At 43.0% G+C, this 19,374-nt stretch overlaps 1 protein-coding gene across 9 annotated transcripts in view; it reads right to left on the reverse strand.

The window, feature by feature from the left end:
- CHD8 (chromodomain helicase DNA binding protein 8) overlaps positions 1-19,374 on the reverse strand; it is a 62,020-nt gene that overhangs the window by 42,506 nt on the left and 140 nt on the right. Inside the window, exon 2 of one of the 9 annotated variants that reach the window (XM_038558471.1) lies at positions 18,441-18,868. The exons of 5 other annotated variants lie outside the window; for them this stretch is intronic. In XM_038558471.1, coding sequence (XP_038414399.1) covers positions 18,441-18,636 — 196 coding nt within the window. In that variant the 5' untranslated portion in view covers positions 18,637-18,868. Of the gene's footprint in view, positions 1-4,257; positions 4,357-18,440; positions 18,869-19,374 lie in introns of those variants that run through there. 3 more of the 9 variants (XM_038558466.1, XM_038558465.1, XM_038558472.1) reach the window with 3 other exon arrangements.

The raw sequence follows: 19,374 nt of genomic DNA on the forward strand, positions 1-19,374 counted from the left end.
AATAAATAAATAAATAAATAAATAAATAAAATCTTAAAAAAAGAAAAAAACCAAATGGCATTCCCCCATTTTAAGATGAGACAGTAGTTTCCCATCTTGAAAAATTATCCTACAGATAACGGAAAGCATGTTTATTAAAATCCACATTTGAGGATTTAAGTTATGAAAATGTTGGAAAAAGAAAAAACTAAAGCAAGGAATTATAAGTACACCACCATACAACTAAACTATATGAAAATATGAATAGTGCCTGTTCTTTGTAGATGATGTCAGCACTTGACAATTCAGGAAAGCCTTGCTTGACAAGACCTTTTCTCTTAACTTTTAGAAGACATCAGAGAAGAAATCTGCCGGTGACAGAGTACATACAGACTTCACTGAAGACTTTTACATACAACCCACCAAGTACTTTTTCCCTTCTTCAACTTATTCCAGTTATCCTTATGAAACAATTAAATGTGGGTAAATAGCCCAGAAACTCAGATATAAAGAGAACAGACTGATCAGTAGTTGGCACAACAAAATTACAAAGTACACATAGCATCTCTACCAATGTTAAACAAGACCTTCCTTGCTTCAGAAATTGTATACCCTTCACACCTCCCCCAGGATCCATATTGCTTCCCATTTCTGGCTAAACTATCCCACCAGTTCATTCCAGCCTCTCCAATCTAATACTTGCCCCAAAGCTGCTCCAAATGACAATGAGAAAAGTTATATGTACTTCTTGATTTAACAAAAATCTACTCAATAATTTTATGAATTTCTTCAACACTACCATCAGCTTTTTCTAGCTATGCCCTATTTGGCTACCTATTATATCTTTCAGCTATTCACTGCCACATAAGTTATACTAAATATCTAATTAGGTGTCATAGAAAAACCACAATAAGGGCACCTGGGTGGCTCGGTTGGTTAAGTGGCTGTCTTCAGCTCAGGTCATGATCTCAGGGTCCTGGGATAGAGCCCCTGCATCAGGCTCCCTGCTCACTGGAGAGCCTGCTTCTCCCTCTTCCTCTACACTCCCCCCACTGCTGGTGTGCACATTCTCTCTCTCTCTCTCTCTCTCGTGTGTGTGTGCTTTCTCAAACAAGTAAATAAAATCTTAAAAATAAAAAAACTACAATAAAAGTTTCCACTAACTAGAAATTTATGCTGATAATAGTTTATAACCTGCTTCTTCTTCTATGGGAGATTTTGTCCTTTCTACTTATTCCTTCCTCCAGAGCAGCCCGGTATCAGAGAGAAATCTCACCTCACATTTTTCATGGGAAAAACAATGTTAACAGTTTCTGAAATATTCACTTACTCCTATACACTCCAGTATTAGTTTTCAAAAGTAAATCAATCATTTAACTCCCTTCCCAATTTTTGGGCCAAATTTCTACTTCCTCGGTTCAGTCTGGATTTGTTTGTTTGTTTATTTCACAGAGAGAGGCAGAGACACAGGCAGAGGGAAAAGCAGGTTCCCTGCGGGGAGCCCTATGCGGGACTCGATCCCAGGACCTCGGGGTCACAACCCAAGCCAAAGGCAGACATTCAACCACTGAGCCACCCCAGTGCCGCTGGGCCTGATAATTTAAAAACATCACCAGTGACTTAATGCCACACCACCAAGTTTCACCACTTCTCAGTCCCCTCGCATCAACTCACCTCTACTGACCTAATTCATCCCGTACATATTCATTAATCCTAGTTGCCTGATTCTTCTCTAACTCCCATGTTTAAGTTGCCCTTGACTCTCAAAAGATGAAACCTTCTCCCATCATACACCTCTTTCTTTACCCCTACTTCTATTCTTACTTTGTGGGTCATCCTGGCTATATCAACAACTGGCCTATTCTACCAACTTCATCTATCCCATGAATTATCTTTCTATGGTTCAAATCCTGGTAGCAACACTAAATAGATGTTGAAGGGATGCCTGGTGGCTCAGTTACGTGTCTGCCTTCCGCTCAGGTCATGGGATAAAGGTCCTCAGGTCCTGGGATAAAGCCCCGTGTCCTGTCTGGCTCCCTGCTCAGAGGGAAATCTGTTTTTCTCTATCCCTCTGTCCCTCCCTCCCACTCTCCCTACCTCAACCCTAACCCCAACCCCATAATGCTCTCTTTCAAGTAAATAAAATGTTAATAAATGAATAAACGTTAAGCTTTCAAATACATGAAGCACCTAGAGATCCCTCAGTAAAACTGCTTAAAGAAGTCATACCAGACTTTTCATATTGAGAATGAAAAGCCAGTCATAGTCCACCAGTGCCCCAAAGAGAAACACAAGTATATGCTCAAAAGGAAAGACAGTTTGATGACTGCACTTAATCATTCTCTATAATTTAAAACTAATGACAGAAACCTGGAGGGTTGGGAGCTGCAGAGAGATGAACCATACAAGCCAGTTAAGGTTGGAATCCAAGGCCACCAATCCATAATGTCCATGTAACAAACCAGTTAATGCTAAACAAATACTTTATATAACAGCCTTTCATCTCACCTTCTTTTAAAGAGGAAACTACTCCGTATTCTTCTGCAGATTTACCACCTTTGATATACTTCCTTTTTTTAAAAAAAGCAATCTATAGAATCCCAACTCTGTTTTTATTTTACCAGTCTCCTTTATCTTGCCCATTTCAACAACTTGTATGATCATAAAGGACTTTGTTTTCATGCTACTCTATACTTTTCATTGCAATGTTCCCATACCTTTCAACAGAATAGTGATTCTCAACTGAGAGATGAAAGGTATGTGTAGTTTGAAAGTACATACTCAGTGTCAAAATTCCACATATATCAAATGGAAAAGGAAGACACACCTCATTGTTTAGGTTATTTATATTCAATAAAACTAAACAAAATCTTCCTGCCAGTGAGGATCTGCAAAATACAAGTGGGGGCGGGGAGTGGAGAAGCATGCCTAGATTGGAAGGAAGGGTTATCAACACCTCGTATGATAAGATTTCTTATGGCTTCTCTAAAGGGAGTTTATTATAGTTTATTGTTTATGATGGACAAGAAACACTGCAACAGAGATTAGTCCAGCTGTCCAAAAGATGCAATTATATAAACTGAACTATAGACATCAATTTTCCAGACTTCTCTGTACTGCTCATCCTCTTAAAAGACAATGAACTAATGCCATATTGACAAATACTGACTCATTTGGTAATATGCACTTCTGAAAAGTACTACCCATGCCCACTTAACCTCTAACTGCTCAAAGATTCAGAAAAGAACTATTGTACTTCAAAGTATAAATCTTGTTATTGGAAACTGTATCCTTTCAAGAGGATCAGCTGAGACAGACATAAACACATGTTATTGAAACACAAGATGGGTAGAAGCTGTTTAATCTAAATGAGAAATCCCTTGAAAATAAAATAACAGAAGGCCTAAAATGAAAATCACCAACATAATTTTTAAAAAGAAGAATTTAAACACTGTGCCATGGAGAGACATTCCTAAGACCCAAAGAGTCCCAAATCTTATAAAGAAATGGGAAGCAGCCAAGGTGAATATAATCACAATTTAGGGTCAGCAAAAGATCAGGATGGAAAGACACAGACCTAAGAAATAGAGCTATTAACTAGGAGCCCCTCAAGAGATTTCCTCAAGATCAAGATCCTAGGCCATTTTCTCTATCTTCACCATTCTCACTGCCAAGTGTATGGCCACTGTTTCTGTTTCCCCAGTTACTGAAGGAGAAAGCACTCACGCCTCCATCAGGGGTACGGACATCTGGGGGCAAACATGGCTGGTAAAGTGAGCCTTTCTGAATAAACAGGGAAAGTAAAATAAGCAACTAACAAAGCTGTACGTATGTTTAGGGGGCAGACGGAAAACTACAGAAATTATGTCCTCACATGAAAGACCAGAAGGGGCAAGGTAAGGAAGTGAGGGGTTGACTGAGAGGGAGACGCTACTGGGGGTGGGGGTGGGAGTGGGGGTGGGGGCGGGGACCCGGGTCCATTACCTGCTCACACTGCCGGGGTTGGTGCCAGGAAGGCCCATACAGCAGAGGGGCGGCGCTTCAGGCAACTGGCGCCCCCCAAACGGTAATGAGGTACATGCACTTGACGGAGGGAGCAAGTGGGGTGCCCTCCGGGGTGGGGATGGCCAAGACGGGAAGATGCGGGGGGAGGGGGGGTGTGGATGCCCGGGTGGGAGCAGTGTGAGGGCGGAAGCCACAGGCCGGAAGGCCCGACGAAAACCCGAAGGAGAAAAGGGGCAGTGCCTCGCCCCGGCGAGCCAAGAGAGGTGCCTTTACCTGCAGCGGCCGTGGGGGGCCGGTTCGCCCCTCTCGCTGTCTCTCCAGCACCAGTTCCCCCCTCCTCCTGCGCAGCCTAACTTGATGCTCCCGCCCGCCCCGCACTCCCATTGGCAGCAATCCGCTGCCACTCAGCACAGGCGCAGGAACGCGGCACAGCGCAGAAGGCGGGACCACGGAAGGCCTCCCCTCCCCCGCCGCCGCGGGCTAGGTTGAGAGCGCACGGAGAGGCCTATCCGGTTTCTAGGGCCCAGGCGAAGCCTGCAGCTTGCTTGGAAAAAAGGGGCCTGGCCAGAGGCACAGCCTCCTGCTGCGGCAAAGTAGTCCTGGGGATTAAATTCCCCACCACCTACACTGTACTCTGCACACCGGAGCGTGTAAACCGGGAGGGACGGTTCCACACTGCCAACTCCGCCTCCAGTGGACCCCTACCTTCTACAGCCCGGTCTATCCCTCTCCTGTAGTAACTATACCGGATCCCACTCCTTATTAAGAGGGGACAAATCCTCCCTCCCTCATGGGAGTGGATCAACTTAGTTGCTGTTACATGGTTTACTCTAAACAGATAAGCACTTTCTGCCACAACCATAATGCTGGTTTGTAGTCTCAATATTCCAACCTCTGGGCAGCAGTATCACTTTCTAGAAAGTAATTCCAGGTGCCCTCTGGCAATTCCCAGACCCCTCCCCTCCAAAACACACATCCACTCCTCACCGGTAAACCTGATCTCTGACCCTCATCACATCACTTCTCTTGAAACTCAGCTTGTCTGACATATTAGCCAGTATCCACCTTGCAGTGCCACTTGAGACCACTCTAATTCCCAATGAAACCAGTCAACCCCCAAATGATGGTACCCAATCTTAAATCCATCAAAGTAAACGACTGCTAAAATCAGCTGCTTACCACTAGTTTCCCCTGAAATGTAACTAGCTTCAACACTGAAACCCTGTTTTCTATACTCTAGGACACAACTGAGGAAGGTCAACTTGGCCTTAGCTTTCCTATTTCTTAAGATTCTAGCTAGCATTATCACTATTGTTAGGAACACCAATACCACTCCTTTAAATTCCCATTCACTCAGACTCAAAAATTCAAAGGCATCTCCAAAACCTCCTCCTGAATCCACCATCCAATCATTTGCCAAATCCCATGGACTATCCCGAGATGTCACAGACAGATCCTGGAGTTGGCAAGGACTTTGACAATTATATCAAGTCAACCCTCTTGTACAGATGAGAAAAAACCGAGGCTTAAAGAGATGAATAATTCAACTATGAAATTAAAAAGAAAGTTAGGATTTGTATTTCTGACTCTGTTATTTCTGCTGCCACCTCTTTATTTATGCAGTTGCTTGTGAAAAAAAACAAACCCCAAAACTGATTCCTTCCCCTACAAATCCATTTGCTACCAGATTAACTTCCTAAAACACAGTGAGGTCAAATCAGTTTCCTCCTTAAAAACTTTCAAAAGTTCCCTGTTACTTAAGATACAAATCTTAAGACTACACCTTGCCTTTCCAGACTTATTTACCATTATCCTTCTACATACACACTTCTATGCTAGCCAAAAAAACAAAGAAAAACCACCCCAACTTCCTATTGTCATATATTTTTCTCATAGCCTAGCTAATGCTACTGTCTTCAAATTACACTCCATCCTTACTTCATTTCTTTGCCTCATGAAAATCTTATCTACTAAGATCAACATCAACTGCCTCTTCATTTTGCTGAGCATATAATACACTAACTAATGTGGAAATATTCAAGAACCAAAAGTGAATAAGACATAATCTCTACCATATATATATATATATATATATATATATATATATATATATATATATATGATGAGTTTGGAAAATACGGACTATGAAAATAATAACAATTGTAAACAATTATAATACAAGGTGGTAAGTGTGATGTAATAGGCAGGGGGCTATTACAGGAATACAGATAAAAGGGACTTACTTAGAAGGAAAAGGTTATAAAGGAAATCACTTTTTAAAAGATGAGAGGAGTTAACTAAGGAAGGTAAAGTGGCCTACAAGAAAGGAGTCTTCAGGCAGCAGGAATAAGAAGAAAGTCAAAGCACAGCAATGGCAAGAAGCATGAGACACGAAGAGGAAACTCTAAGGAACTCTGCTGTTGAGTCTTGCCAAAGTGTAAATCACAAGAAGAAATTAGATAAGATTGAAAGGATAAGTGAAGGGCCAGGTCATTCAAGGAAGGCCTTGAGTACCATGCTAAAGCATTTTCTGATAGGTGGATTAGGAGCCACTGAAACATAGAATGACATGATTAGAACTGTGTTTTGGTTAGCTAAGTCTGGCTATTGAGTGGAGAATACTTCTGGGAAATGAAGGGTCAGAGGACATAGAAGCAGATAGGAGGCTACTGTGGTAATCCAGAAAAGAGCTATATAGTAGAAATTTGATTGGTTTTTTTTTTTTTTTTTTTTTTTGCTCAGGAACCATAGCCCCTTTCCTATAGTGGGGAAACAGCTTAAGGGAGAAATCTCAATGGAAGGCTGGATCTCACCTCCCACTATAGGAGATGGAGATGTAGGAGATGGGAAATCAAGAGCACGGCCTGGAGGGAGCAGTTCCACCTCCTCTTCCTGGCAAAGACAGAGTACACACATGATCTAAAGTAGTTAAAGTGGACAGTCCTTCAAAGAAATGTGACTTTGCACAGGTAATGCAAACACCCAGAACCAACCAACAATACTCAGCAGTGGCAGACATTAGAGTTCTACTACAGCATCCTAAGTAGACTACTCAGTAGTATGACCTGGGACATGTTCTCTGTCTCTAAACTCTCTTTGTTTCAGATCATTTTCTATACCAGATTGTCTAGCATTTGTATTGATTTTGTGAGCCACAGTATCTTTCCAATAAATCCCCTTTCTGCTTAAGTTAGCCAAAAGATGATTTCTGTTGTTTGTAACCAAGAACCCTAACAAGGTGATTAGTGCCTGAATCATGGCAATGTGGGTCAAAAGGTAATGATAAGGAAGGGACAGGGACACCTGGGTGGCTCAGCGGTTGAGCATCTGCCTTCAGTTCAGGCAGCGATCCCATGGTCCCCAGATCGAGTCCCACATCAGGCTCCCTGCATGGAACCTGCTTCTCCCTCTGCCTATGTCTCTGCCTGCCTCTCTCTGTCTCTCATGAATAAATGGATAAAATCTTAAAAAAAAAAACAAAAAAAAAAAACAAAGGAAGGGACACAGCAAAGTAACACTTAGGGGATAAAAATGCCTAAAACCCAGAGTTTAGAGAGAAAGATGAGTTCAGCTATGCTGGGTCTGAGTTGCCCAAAGCAAGTTAAGTAGTGATATTTGATAGTTGACTGGATGTATTAATCTAAAAATTGGCTTGATGATACATATAGAATTCTCAGTTTTAACAACAGAGATTACCCTGGGAGTTCACAGAACAGATCAAGTATACAAAAAGCTGCACCAATACTGTTGGGGAGTCAACTGAAAATGTTGGGGTCTGTGAAGGATTGAAGAATCCATGACCATTCCAAAGAGAGTAGCTGCTAGTCAGCTCTAGTTTAGTGTTGCCATATGGAAATGCACATCCAAGGTTGAGCAAGAACTTCAGATTTTTCAAATGCCAGAAATAGAGTTTTATGTAAATCTAGGTTTTAAATGTAGACAACTAATTAAAAAAAATTTTTTTTGAACACTCTGCAGGCTAAACAAAACACTTAGCTGGAAACCCAAGTGTTGAGATTTCTGATGTAGAGTGAGAAAGTTAAGGAGGAACTCAGGAGAACATCAGGATTTAAGAATCAGGGGTACCTGGCTGATTCAGTTGGGAGAGTGTGCAGCTCTTTGAGGGGTGGATGGAGAGAAAGAATCAAGCAGGCCCCACACCCAGCGCAGGGCCTGAGGTGGGGCTCAATCTCAAGACCCTGAGATCATGACCTGAACGGAAATCAAGAGTCTGATGCTTAACTGAGTGAACCACCCCAGGCACCCCAGAGCAAGCAATTCTTGATCTCGGGGTCATGAGTTCAAGCCCCACATTGGGAGTAGAGATTACTTTGATAAAACAAACAAAAAGGATTGAAGAATCAGAATAAGAGGGGCACCAGGCTGGCTCAGTTGGTAGAGCAAGCAACTCTTGATCTCGGGGTTGTGAGTTCAAGCCCCAAGTTGGGCATGGAGCCTATCTAAAGGCGGGGGTGGGGAGGGTGGGGGGGGAAGCAGAGGGTGTAAAATAGATGATGGGGATTAAGAAGTATACTTGCAGCGATAAGCACCAGGTATCGTATAGAAGTGTTGAATCACTATATTGTACACTTGAGACTAATATTACACTGTATGCTAGCTAACTAAAAAACTTTAACAAGTCAAAAAAACCCAAAACCTACCTACATAAGTAGGTAGAGAAGGAAAAGCTAGAGAAGCAAGCAGTGCAATGTCACAGAGGAGAGAATTGCAGGGGGAAAGACTGACTGATTATATTGAAAAGCAAAAGTGTCTAACAGTATAATATATACTATATTATATATATACTAATATATATTATAGTATAATATAATTTAAAATGTCCACTGGATGTAGTAATTGAAAGCTTTCTAATCTCTACTTTTTTTTTTTTAAGATTTTTATTTATTTATTCATGAGAGACACAGAGAGAGGGACAGAGACACAGGCAGAGGGAGAGGCAGGTTCCCTGCAGGGGGCCGGATGCAGGCAGGACCTAACCCCAGGACCCGGGGATCACGCCCTGAGCCAAAGGCTCAACCACTGAGCCACCCAGGCGCCCCTAATCTCTACTTCATCGTCAAGCCCAAAGTAGTTTCTTTTGAGCTTTCATGGCATTTTGTTAAGTACTCTTTTAGGGGAAGTATCTTTTACTTTATATTTTAGTTATACTTGTACATGAAGGTATACTGAACTTTGAAGTCAGAGGGGGTTCAAATTTCTGTCCCACCAAGTAAATTAACCTTTCTGAGTCTAGTGCATTCTTCTCTACAAAGGGGAATCAAGTTACAGGGCCATTAATGAAGATTAATGAAACAACACAGTATTTGGCATATAAACACTACGTCCTAGAAGATACGCAACAAATGTTGCTGGATAGATTGTTGGGAAAACAATTTGGTTTCGCCAGTGTCTCCATCTACCTACAAGATGCTAGTCAGCTTGAGAAGGGATCACCACTCAGATTAATGGCCTCTAAAATAATTTGTTAATTTCAGCAGGCTAATATCTATGTACTTGAGTGTGCACTCAGGCTCTCTTCCTCTATATTAAATCTAAGGCAAACAAGAATAACTACACTTTAGATTCTGAAGTTTGAACATTATGTTCAACTAACTGGGTTCAGTCAGCCTAAACCTACTATATGACTTAGATGTTCTAGGTCCCTAGTATGCAACCTTGAGTGATAAGAGACCCAAAGAAGGGTCACAAAGATTTTAGAAAAACCACTCCCACTCACTTTTTTTGGACTGCTTTCAGGACATCAGGATGACTTTTCTGGTTTTCCTTCTCCATCTCTGGCCACTTCTGCTTTGCTACCCCCTTCTCCTCTACCTACCAGCCTTTAATTGTTGAAGTTCACGAAGGTTTGATCCTAGGCCCTCTTTAATTCACATTCTACACTTTTTTTCAAGAATGTCTAATTTACATACATGGCCTCAACTATTACTATTTCTTTCAACAAATTATCTACATATTTATATCTCACAGCAAGAAGTCAGCCCTGAACTCCAGACCTTTACCTCTATTTGCTTACTCAATGGCTTTTCTTGGTAGTGAGTGTCTCTAGTCTCCGTGGCTGACCCACTTGTCCAACTCTCCCTATAACAGGCTTATTAAAAAAAAAGAAAAAGAAAAAAGAAGATGTATTTATTTGAGAAGAGAAAGAGAACAAACGTTTTCTTGCAAGTTGGGGGAGGAGCCAAGAGAGAAGAAGAGTGAGAATCTCAAGGGGACTCAGCACTGAGCACAGAGCCTGACTCAGGGCTCAGGCTCAGGGCTTGATCTCATGACCTTGAGACCATGACCTGCAGTGGAATCAAGAGTCTGATGCTTAACTGACTGAGCCACCTGGGCACCCCTCTGTACAACGGACTTATTACCTCATGGAGGCTGATTCCTTGGTAGTCTTTCTGGTCTCCTTCATCACCACCACGCACACAAGGAGGGTAATCATTCTCCAGCATCTCCTATTCAGTCACAGCTGCAGAGACTAGAAAACCTCTTCCTCTCAACCCATATCCATTATCTTAAAATCCTACCTTTACCTTCTAAATATCTCTCAGAAGCATCCACTGCTGAGACGCCTGGGCGGAGGCGGGGGGGGGGGGGGGGGGGGGGGGGGGGGGGGGGGGCGCTCTGCAGTTGAGCCTCTGCCTTGGGCTCAGGTGATGATCCCAGGGTTCTAGGACTGAGTCCTGCATTGGGCTCCCTGCAGGGAGCCTGCTTCTCCCTCTGCCTGTGTCTCTCATGAATAAATAAAATATTTTGAAAAAATGCATCCACTTCTGTTTCTACTGCTATTCTGGATCAATTTACCATCTTCACTGTCCTGAAGTATTTCAAGTGCCTTGTAACTGGTTCCCCTCCATTTTGCCTATTTAACTTTCATATCTTGCCACATCATAATTTCAAAGAAAAGCATTCCCTGATGTTGCAGACAAAAAAAAAAAAAAAAACCAGCCAAATTTCCTGAGTATACGTTACATGCTAAACACTCTTCTAAACAATGAAAATGCAGTAACATATTTAGTTCTATTAAGCCTGAAATAATAATTTTTTTTTACAGATAAGGAAACTGAGGCACCTAGAGATTAAGTTATTTGCCAAATATCCCACAGCTAGAGAAAAGTGGTGCCAGATTCAAATGTAAGCAGTGTGGCTTCAGAAGTCACTTTTTTTTTTTTTTTTTTTAAGATTTCACTTATTTATTTGACAGAGAGAGCGTGCACAAGCAGGGGGAACAGCAGGAGGAGAGGGAGAAGCAGACTCCTGTTGAGCAGGGAGCCTAATTTGGGGCTTGATCCCTCGGATTCTGACCTGAGTCGAAGGCAGATGTTTAACCATCTGAGCCACCCAGGCGCCCCCAGAAGTCACACTCTTAATCACCTTACTACACTATTATAAATTCCCCTGTAAAACCCGTAACTTCATTTTTGTAGTAGAGATTAAATAACTGCTTATATACTTAACTGTTTGATGTCCCCCCACCCTTAGAATGTATGTTCCACAAAGGCAAAAACTGTGTATGATTTCACTACAAATTCCCTTTGCTTATCAGGTGGTAATGGGCATTTAATGTACTTTTCTTGGAGGAGCGTATTTTCGACATCCGGCCAAAGGTGTGTGGGAGTGAGGCTGTGGAGAGGTAATGGGGAGGTTTCTGAGCAACAGCAAGGGCTTCTCTCAGACTGCAGAGATAGTAAACGGGCAGAGGCATGTTTCCTACTAGAAACATTCTTAAAAGGCATTATAAAATCATAAGGATTTTCACTTTTTAGAACCTGGGCTATCTGCAATATACATAAAAGACTATTTTCTATAGTGTGACTAATTACTTTTGAAAGTAATGAAATTTTAGTTATCTCTTTTAGGCTTAGAACCACAAAAAAACCTCAGTGGCGGTCAATTTAAAGCTGTGGCAAGAAACAAACAGATGGGGATCCTTGGGTGGCTCAGTGGTTTAGTGTCACCTTCAGCCCAGGGCCTGATCCCAGGGTCCTGGGATCGAGTCCCATGTCAGGCTCCCTGCATGGAGCCTGCTTCTCGCTCTGCCTCTGTCTCTGCCTCTCTCTCTCTCTCATTAATAAATAAATAAAATCTTAAAAAAAAAAAAAAAAAGAAACAGATGACCTATACCTATATGACCCAAAAATAGGGCCTGGATTCATTTTCAAGTCAGCCTCATTGTAGACTTTTTTCCAGTAAAACTCTAGAGTTTTGGCCTAAGTATGAAGACATAAAATAAGAGCCTAATCTTTAAGGATCACTGCCCTCAGGCCAAGTTAGCTAGAAAAATTCTTTGCTGGCACATGGTCACCAAGGTAAAAATATTATTTTGGGTTCCAGCTGAGGAATATCTAACTGGATCACTACATGCACCTTGTATGATGCCACTTGTGGGCATCAGGCATAAGTAACAATATATATATACAAATTTCAGTAACAAAGTCCTCATGTCCTCCTTATGCTCCCCTGCCACAACACATTTTAAGTGGGCCAGGTATGCATACATTTGTTCAGCCTAAAAGAAAAACATAAAGACTTAATTATTTACGAGGTATTGTTTCATTGCAACATTTATGTTAAAAAAAAAAGTGTATGGGGCAGCCCGGGTGGCTCGGCGCTTTAGCGCTGCCTTCAGCCTTCAGCCCAGGATCTTGGGAGTCTCGGGATCGAGTCCCATATGAGGCTCCCTGCATGGAGCCTGCTTCTCCCTTTGCCTGTGTCTCTGCCTTTCTCTCTCTCTGTGTCTCTCATGAATAAATAAATAAAATCTTAAAAAAAAGTATGTGTTGAAGGGAGGAGAAACATTATAAGGCACTGTTACTATCACAGGTGGTTCCAGGCACAAAAAATGACCCCAGTGAAATGGGACTGATGAAAATTTAAATTTAGTGGACTAGTCTGACTTGCACTGGCTAAAAAATAGTTATTTGCAAGACTGACCAAGTGAATTCCCTCTGTAGAACTTAAAGTGTTTCACATAATCTTATCTTCAAAATAAGTTAAATAAAGGAAACAAACGATTATTCTTTTTTTTTTCCTTTTAACAGAGATACAAAGACAAAAATAAATCTTACATTCCCAAGGTTCTTCAGCTGCTAAAGGTACAGCTTTAACAGGCTACCGAATGCCTACTTGTACAGTGTGGTCAGAGACAGTTGTTCCACAGGGGTCAGCACTGAACTTTTCAATGGGGGGAGGCTGGGTCATGAATGTGGTTTTGAAGTTGGACAGACCAGAATCCCACTCCTGGCTAAGTTATGTAACCTCACTAAGTCTTATTTTTTTCGCTTCTGAAAAATGAAGCTAACATCACACGCATTTCAGGGTTACTCTGCGATTAAAAGATAATGTACAATGTTTGGCACATAGTAGGCAAATGAAAAGGAGTTTATTATTCCCTATCCAATAATTTCAAAGAGTACCATTAAAGGTTTCTCTCGGGGATCCCTGGATAGCTCAGCAGTTGGGCGCCTGCCTACGGCCCAGGGCATGATCCTGGAAACCGGAGATCGAGTCCCACATCGGGCTCCCTGCATGGAGCCTGCTTCTCCCTCTGCCTGTGTCTCTGCCTCTCTCCCTCTCTCTCTCTCTCTCTGTGTCTCTCATGAATAAATAAATAAAATCTTAAAAAAAAAAAAAAGGTTTCTCTCAAAGCAAAATCACTCCTTAGAGACTTGGCTGTACTGGGTCTACTAAGCAGAATGGTGGGATACTGAAATAGATGTAAAAGTTTCACAATTAGAATAGCAGGACTGCTGGGCAAGATGAAAAGACTCTGAGAAAGCAGTACAGCCCTTTAACCTTAAAACCATGGAACAGACTTCAACCAGCCCTGGTGTCTAAGGCAACATCCAGGTAATTCAATTAATCATTTTTTTTTGGGTTTGTAGGAATGAAGCCAGTGTCTATCTCATAGTACTCCATTTACTTCACGATGCCTGCTGTGGGAACATATAGGTCTCCAACTGACTAGCCTGCCCCTTGAGAGTTCACACGTCCAGATCCAACTGCCCAGACTTTTGACAACCATGACTTCCAGATCTGTAGATAGAAGTGACCATTACCTATACACATTTAGAGCCTCATGAAGAAGGTACCCTCCCTTCCACAGGAGGCATACCTGAAAAACAGGCAAAAGCATTACATTTTATAGGAGAACTGATGTGTAAATAAACAAAGAGCTGACTAATGTTCTCCACTCCCCAGACAAGGCGGAAAAAAAAAAAAAAAAAAAGAATAACTACTGACTGGAAGCAATGAAGAAAAAAACACTGAGTGAAAGGTCCACACTCATGAAACATGGTAGCCCTTGTTTAAAAATCCAAAAAAATCTTCTCTTTCAGTTTACTTAGGTCGATATTTGCTGTGTATCTGATTTCTGTAATAGAAAATGAAAACTGTATTCTATTAAGAAATTGTTATGATATGGGCTCTAAATAGGCAGCTAAATTACTGAAATCACTGGTTTCTTCTAGAACCAACCAAAATGAAATTCCCATGTTACTAATGGGACAATGTACCTCTGAATATGTCCCAAAGGAATAGTTCCTAAGGACATAGTGTATTCCCAAAGTAGGTAGGCAGTGGAAAAAAAATGAAAACAGGATATTCCAAAGGTTTCTATAATGACCATGAGAGACAATCTGAGAAACCTATAAAATTTTACAGCTCCTGAATGTCCTTCCTCTTGGATGAAATTAAGAATTCAGTTAATACATATCCTTTCTCAGAAAGATACTGACATAATTTTAGGAGAATTACAGACTCTCAAAACAAAAAGGTGTTATTACAGAATTACAAATTACTAGATAATATTGGGACATTACCAAAAGGATTATAACTATTACATTTAAGTTGCTGACATACAGGAGAGAAAAAAAACACAGTCCTATTACCACCTAGTAATTTCAGTAGTATGTCATTTAATTACTTTTTAACAATGAAATAAACACTAAGATACCAAATGAAATGAAGGCATACACAATAAATTTCTCTGGAAATGTACAGAGGGGATAATTCAGGGATGTCTCATTCTTTGTTTGTTTTTTTTAATTAATTAATTTCAGAGAGAGAGTGCACCCAAGCCAGTGGGGAAAGGGGTAGAAGGAGAGAATCCTCAAGCAAACTCCCTGCTGAGCACAGAGTCTGACTCTGGGCTCAATCTCACTACCCACGATCATGACCTGTGCTGAAACCAAGGTGCCCCAGGGATGTTCTATTCTTTCAATGATAAAGCCGATCTTTTCCTAATAATTATGCATAAGCATAAGTAATCTTTAAAATTTGGGGTTGTTTTTGGGACACCTGGGTGGCTCAGCAGTTGAGCGTCTGTCTTTGGCCTAGGGCATGATCCTGGGGTCCTGGAGTCTCCACACTGGGCTCCCTATAGGGAGCCTGCTTCTCCCTCTGCCTGTGTCTCTGCCTCTCTCTCTCTCTGTCTCTCATGAATAAATAAAATCTTAAAAAAAAAAAAAAGATTATGAGTGAGTCTGATGTTCTGGAAACTCCTATCAAACAAACTAATGAGAATATACTTAGTCTGAATTTGTAGGGGTTAGATCGTCTAGATTCTCTACACCACTCTACTGCTTGGAATGTATTCCAATATATCCGTCCCTGCTGAAGACCAACATAAAGTAATTATCTATGCCAGTCTTTCTGTTTATGCCTGCTGGACTTTTTTTTATTATTATTATATCGTAATGACATACATTGGTGAGTAGAAATGAATTGCTTTATTTTTAAAAGTCTCCCGCTGCATTCTGAAGAATTAAGATATTTTAAAATTAGTCGAGGGACACCTGGGTGGCTCAGTGGTTGAGCGTTTGCCTTGGGCTCAGGGTGTGATCCTGGGGTCCGGGATCAAGTCCCGCATCGGGTTCCCTGCATAGAGCCTGCTTCTCCCTCTGCCTATGTGTCTGCCTCTCTCTCTCTCTGTCTCTCATGAATAAATAAATCTTTAAAAATAAATAAATAAATAAAATAAAATAAAATTAGTCGAAAAGAAACTGAATAAAAGGTACTGAATTATCAGTCTAAAAAAAAATTTTAAAGTTGACCATTTTGCTTCATGTGACAAACAACCGAGAGTCTAGTGAAGGATAGAAAGCAATGGATAATAAAAAGGGCAAGAGAAATGTTACCTACAGAACAGCTTCATGAGAAATCTCAGAGACTAACACACTTTGTAGTTTAAATTGAAAACATCCAGTAACTACAAAGAGACAGACTTATTTTGCCACACGAATACAATGAAAATCTTAAAGGCTATGTGAAATAGAGTGAGAAAACACACACAAAAAAGCTTAATTACAACTTGATTGTACAGTTGTACACACAAAACAAAACAGAACTTAAGGTAGGGAAAGGTCATCCAGGATAAAATTTAGAACGTAATAAATGATGAAATAAACCTTCAGGCAAAAGTAAATGGTTGATGCACCAGCTTTGTTACATAAAAATACAACTGTCACTTGAGTACCAGATACCAAAAGAACATATCATTAAAATTAGGGTCTCTTTGCATCTCTTAAACAGCCTCAACAGGGGATTCCTGGGTAGCGCAGCAGTTTAGCGCCTGCCTTTGGCCCAGGGCGCGATCCTGGAGACCCGGGATCGAATCCCATGTCGGGCTCCCGGTGCATGGAGCCTGCTTCTCCCTCTGCCTATGTCTCTGCCTCTCTCTCTCTCTGTGTGACTATCATGAATAAATAAATAAAATCTTAAAAAAAAAAAAAAAAAAAAGCCTCAACAGGGGATCCCTGGGTGGCGCAGTGGTTTAGCACCTGCCTTTGGCCCGGGGCGTGATCCTGGAGACCCGGAATCAAATCCCACGTCGGGCTCCCGGTGCATGGAGCCTGCTTCTCCCTCTGCCTGTGTTTCTGCCTCTCTCTCTCTCTGTGACTATCATAAATAAATAAAAAATTAAAAAAAAAAAAAAAAAGCCTCAACAGGGATGCCTGGGTGGCTCAGCAGGTTGAGCATCTGCCTTTGGCTCAGGGGGTGATCCTGGACTCCCCAGATCAAGTCCCACTTTGGGCTCCCTGCACGGAGGCTGCTTCTCCCTCTGCCTGTATCTCTGCCTCATTCTCTGTGTCTCTCATGAGTAAATAAATAAAATCTTAAAAAAAAAGAAAAGAAAAAAAGAAGAAGCTTCAGTTAGAAGCAAAAAAAAGCCCCAATAGTAGTGAATTAAAAACAAAAAGTAAAGGGCACAAAATTGTAACAGGAGGATGAAAGGAAGACCACCAACTTTGTGAGGAAAAAGAATAAAAAATTAATTGAAAAAAATATATATAAAGTTAAGCCAAGAAAAATGAGAAATGATGCTATATTATTGAATCGACTGCTAATGGTAAAACAGTAAATACTAGGTCCGTCACAGTCGTGCAAGGCAGGTCATGCAAAGACCTGCAGATCCGGGACTTGCCCAAATGCAGGTTCAGAAGTGGCGTGACCCTTAGGGTTAAGGATGCGGGGCCAGAAAATATCTGAGTTGTTTATCCTCCAGGTATCAGGTCAATGCAGGCTCAGAAGACAGCTGGACTCTTGCAGGGCGGTGGACAAACAGTATCTTGGAAGCATTAACGATCATCTCTGTGTTCTACAAACGTTACGGTCCTTCCACAGATGATAATATCAAATCTCATTCTTTCAGTAAACAAGTGTAGTTCTCCGCACCCACACAGTAATCTTAAGTGGTAGTTTAGCTTAAAACAAAACAAAACAAAACAAAAAAAACTCCCCCTCGTCAAAAGAGATGGGTACAACAGTCTCTTTTAAAGACTGACTCGCCTCACCATCCTACCTTGACTACGGGGCAACTATCCTACCTGTCAGACCCCTCATATTAAGTGTCAAAGCTCTTTCCTCTTCTAACCAAACCCCTGCAATGGTGGTGACCACAAAGCCGAGATTTCCCCACCCAGTCATCTGCTGGCGCTGCAGAGGCTATCCCAGAAAATACATCTACGTTTCCTGGCGATTCACAGCAACTCAAATTGCTTTCCATTTCTAGCCTTTTCTATCCACGTCTAAATAAGTGGATTCTGTCAATTTGGGAACGGACAAAATCAAAAGGCCAGATGCACAGGTCGGACCACACCTGCGGGAGGTGTGAGTTGTGCAAGTACCCACATGCTATTCCATCGAATCCCTGCTCCGGTGTTACACCTTCCCCGGGGCCTGATGCACCGCACACGCCTACCCTCTCTTTGGCCCGCGGCCTTCCTCATGCCTTGCCCCTCTTGGTCTCCTTATACAGAATAATGTTTTCTTTAGGAACCCGTTTTAAAGGAGGTGGGATGAGTCCAAAACACCACGATTTTCTTGGAAGCCTGTTTGGTGAGCCCTACCAACGAAATTCCCGGGCAGAAGACGGTAGCTCATTAACTGACAGAGCCCTCCGGCGTCTCGAGGGTCCCGAACCGGACAGGCCAGGGAATCCCTACCTGAGCTGACAGGCCCGGAGCAACAGAGGAGAGCGATCGTGTGTGGATGCCGGTTGTGAGGGGAGGATGCAGGAGAGCCTGGCCGCGCTGGGGTCTGGAGCCCTGCGCCAGGACGCCTCATGGAGCTCCAGGTCTCCGACTCCCAGCTCCCTACGCTCAGTCGCTGGGAGAAACGGCCGACCCGCTGGACATGCATGCACCTGCCTTGCACTCCTCGGAAGACCTTCCTCCCTTCGCGACCGCCGCTTAAAGGCAAGAGCTGCTGCTGCTGCTGCTGCTGCTGCTGAGGCTGCAATGGCTGGAAAATTCTCTGTGACACTAGACACAGGTAAACGAAGGGCCGGCATCCGCTCCGAGGCAGGGGGAGGGGTCTCCGGCCCGGGAAGAGTTTACATAACGCCAGGCCGGGCCCCGCGGGCTCTGCGGACCTGTCAACGGAGACGCGAGGCCTGAGCGGCCCTGTCGCCGCCGCCTCTCCACACGCACCCCCGCGGTGCTCGCACCCGGTAACCGGCAACGAAGGCGCCGGCCCGCCCCGAGCTTTCCGACCCACCTCCATCGTCGGAACAAAACCAACAAACAAGAGAGAGAGAGAAAAAAAAAAAAGAAAAAGAAAGAAACGAAAAAAAAAAAAAAAGCCACCACAACCACCCTGACCTCCCACTTCTGGGTCCAAAGCGCGGTGACCCGGGAGCCGGGGGGTCTCGTCGCCGCCGCCAGCGCGCACCACGCCCGGGACGCGCTGACAGGCCCCGGCGCCCCCCGGCCCCTCACAAAGAGAAGGGGGCGGCCCGGAGCAGCCCCCTGCGCCTGACCCCTCACGCCCCGGCGGCGCGGGGAGCGGGGAGCGCGGCGCGGGCGGGCCGGGGGCTCCCAGGGGCCCGCCCCGGGCGCCGCGGCCGCGCAGGGGCCCCCGGCGCAGCGCTGACGAGCC

Source organism: Canis lupus, chromosome 15 (genome assembly GCF_011100685.1).
Source record: "Canis lupus familiaris isolate Mischka breed German Shepherd chromosome 15, alternate assembly UU_Cfam_GSD_1.0, whole genome shotgun sequence".
NCBI lineage: Eukaryota > Metazoa > Chordata > Mammalia > Carnivora > Canidae > Canis > Canis lupus.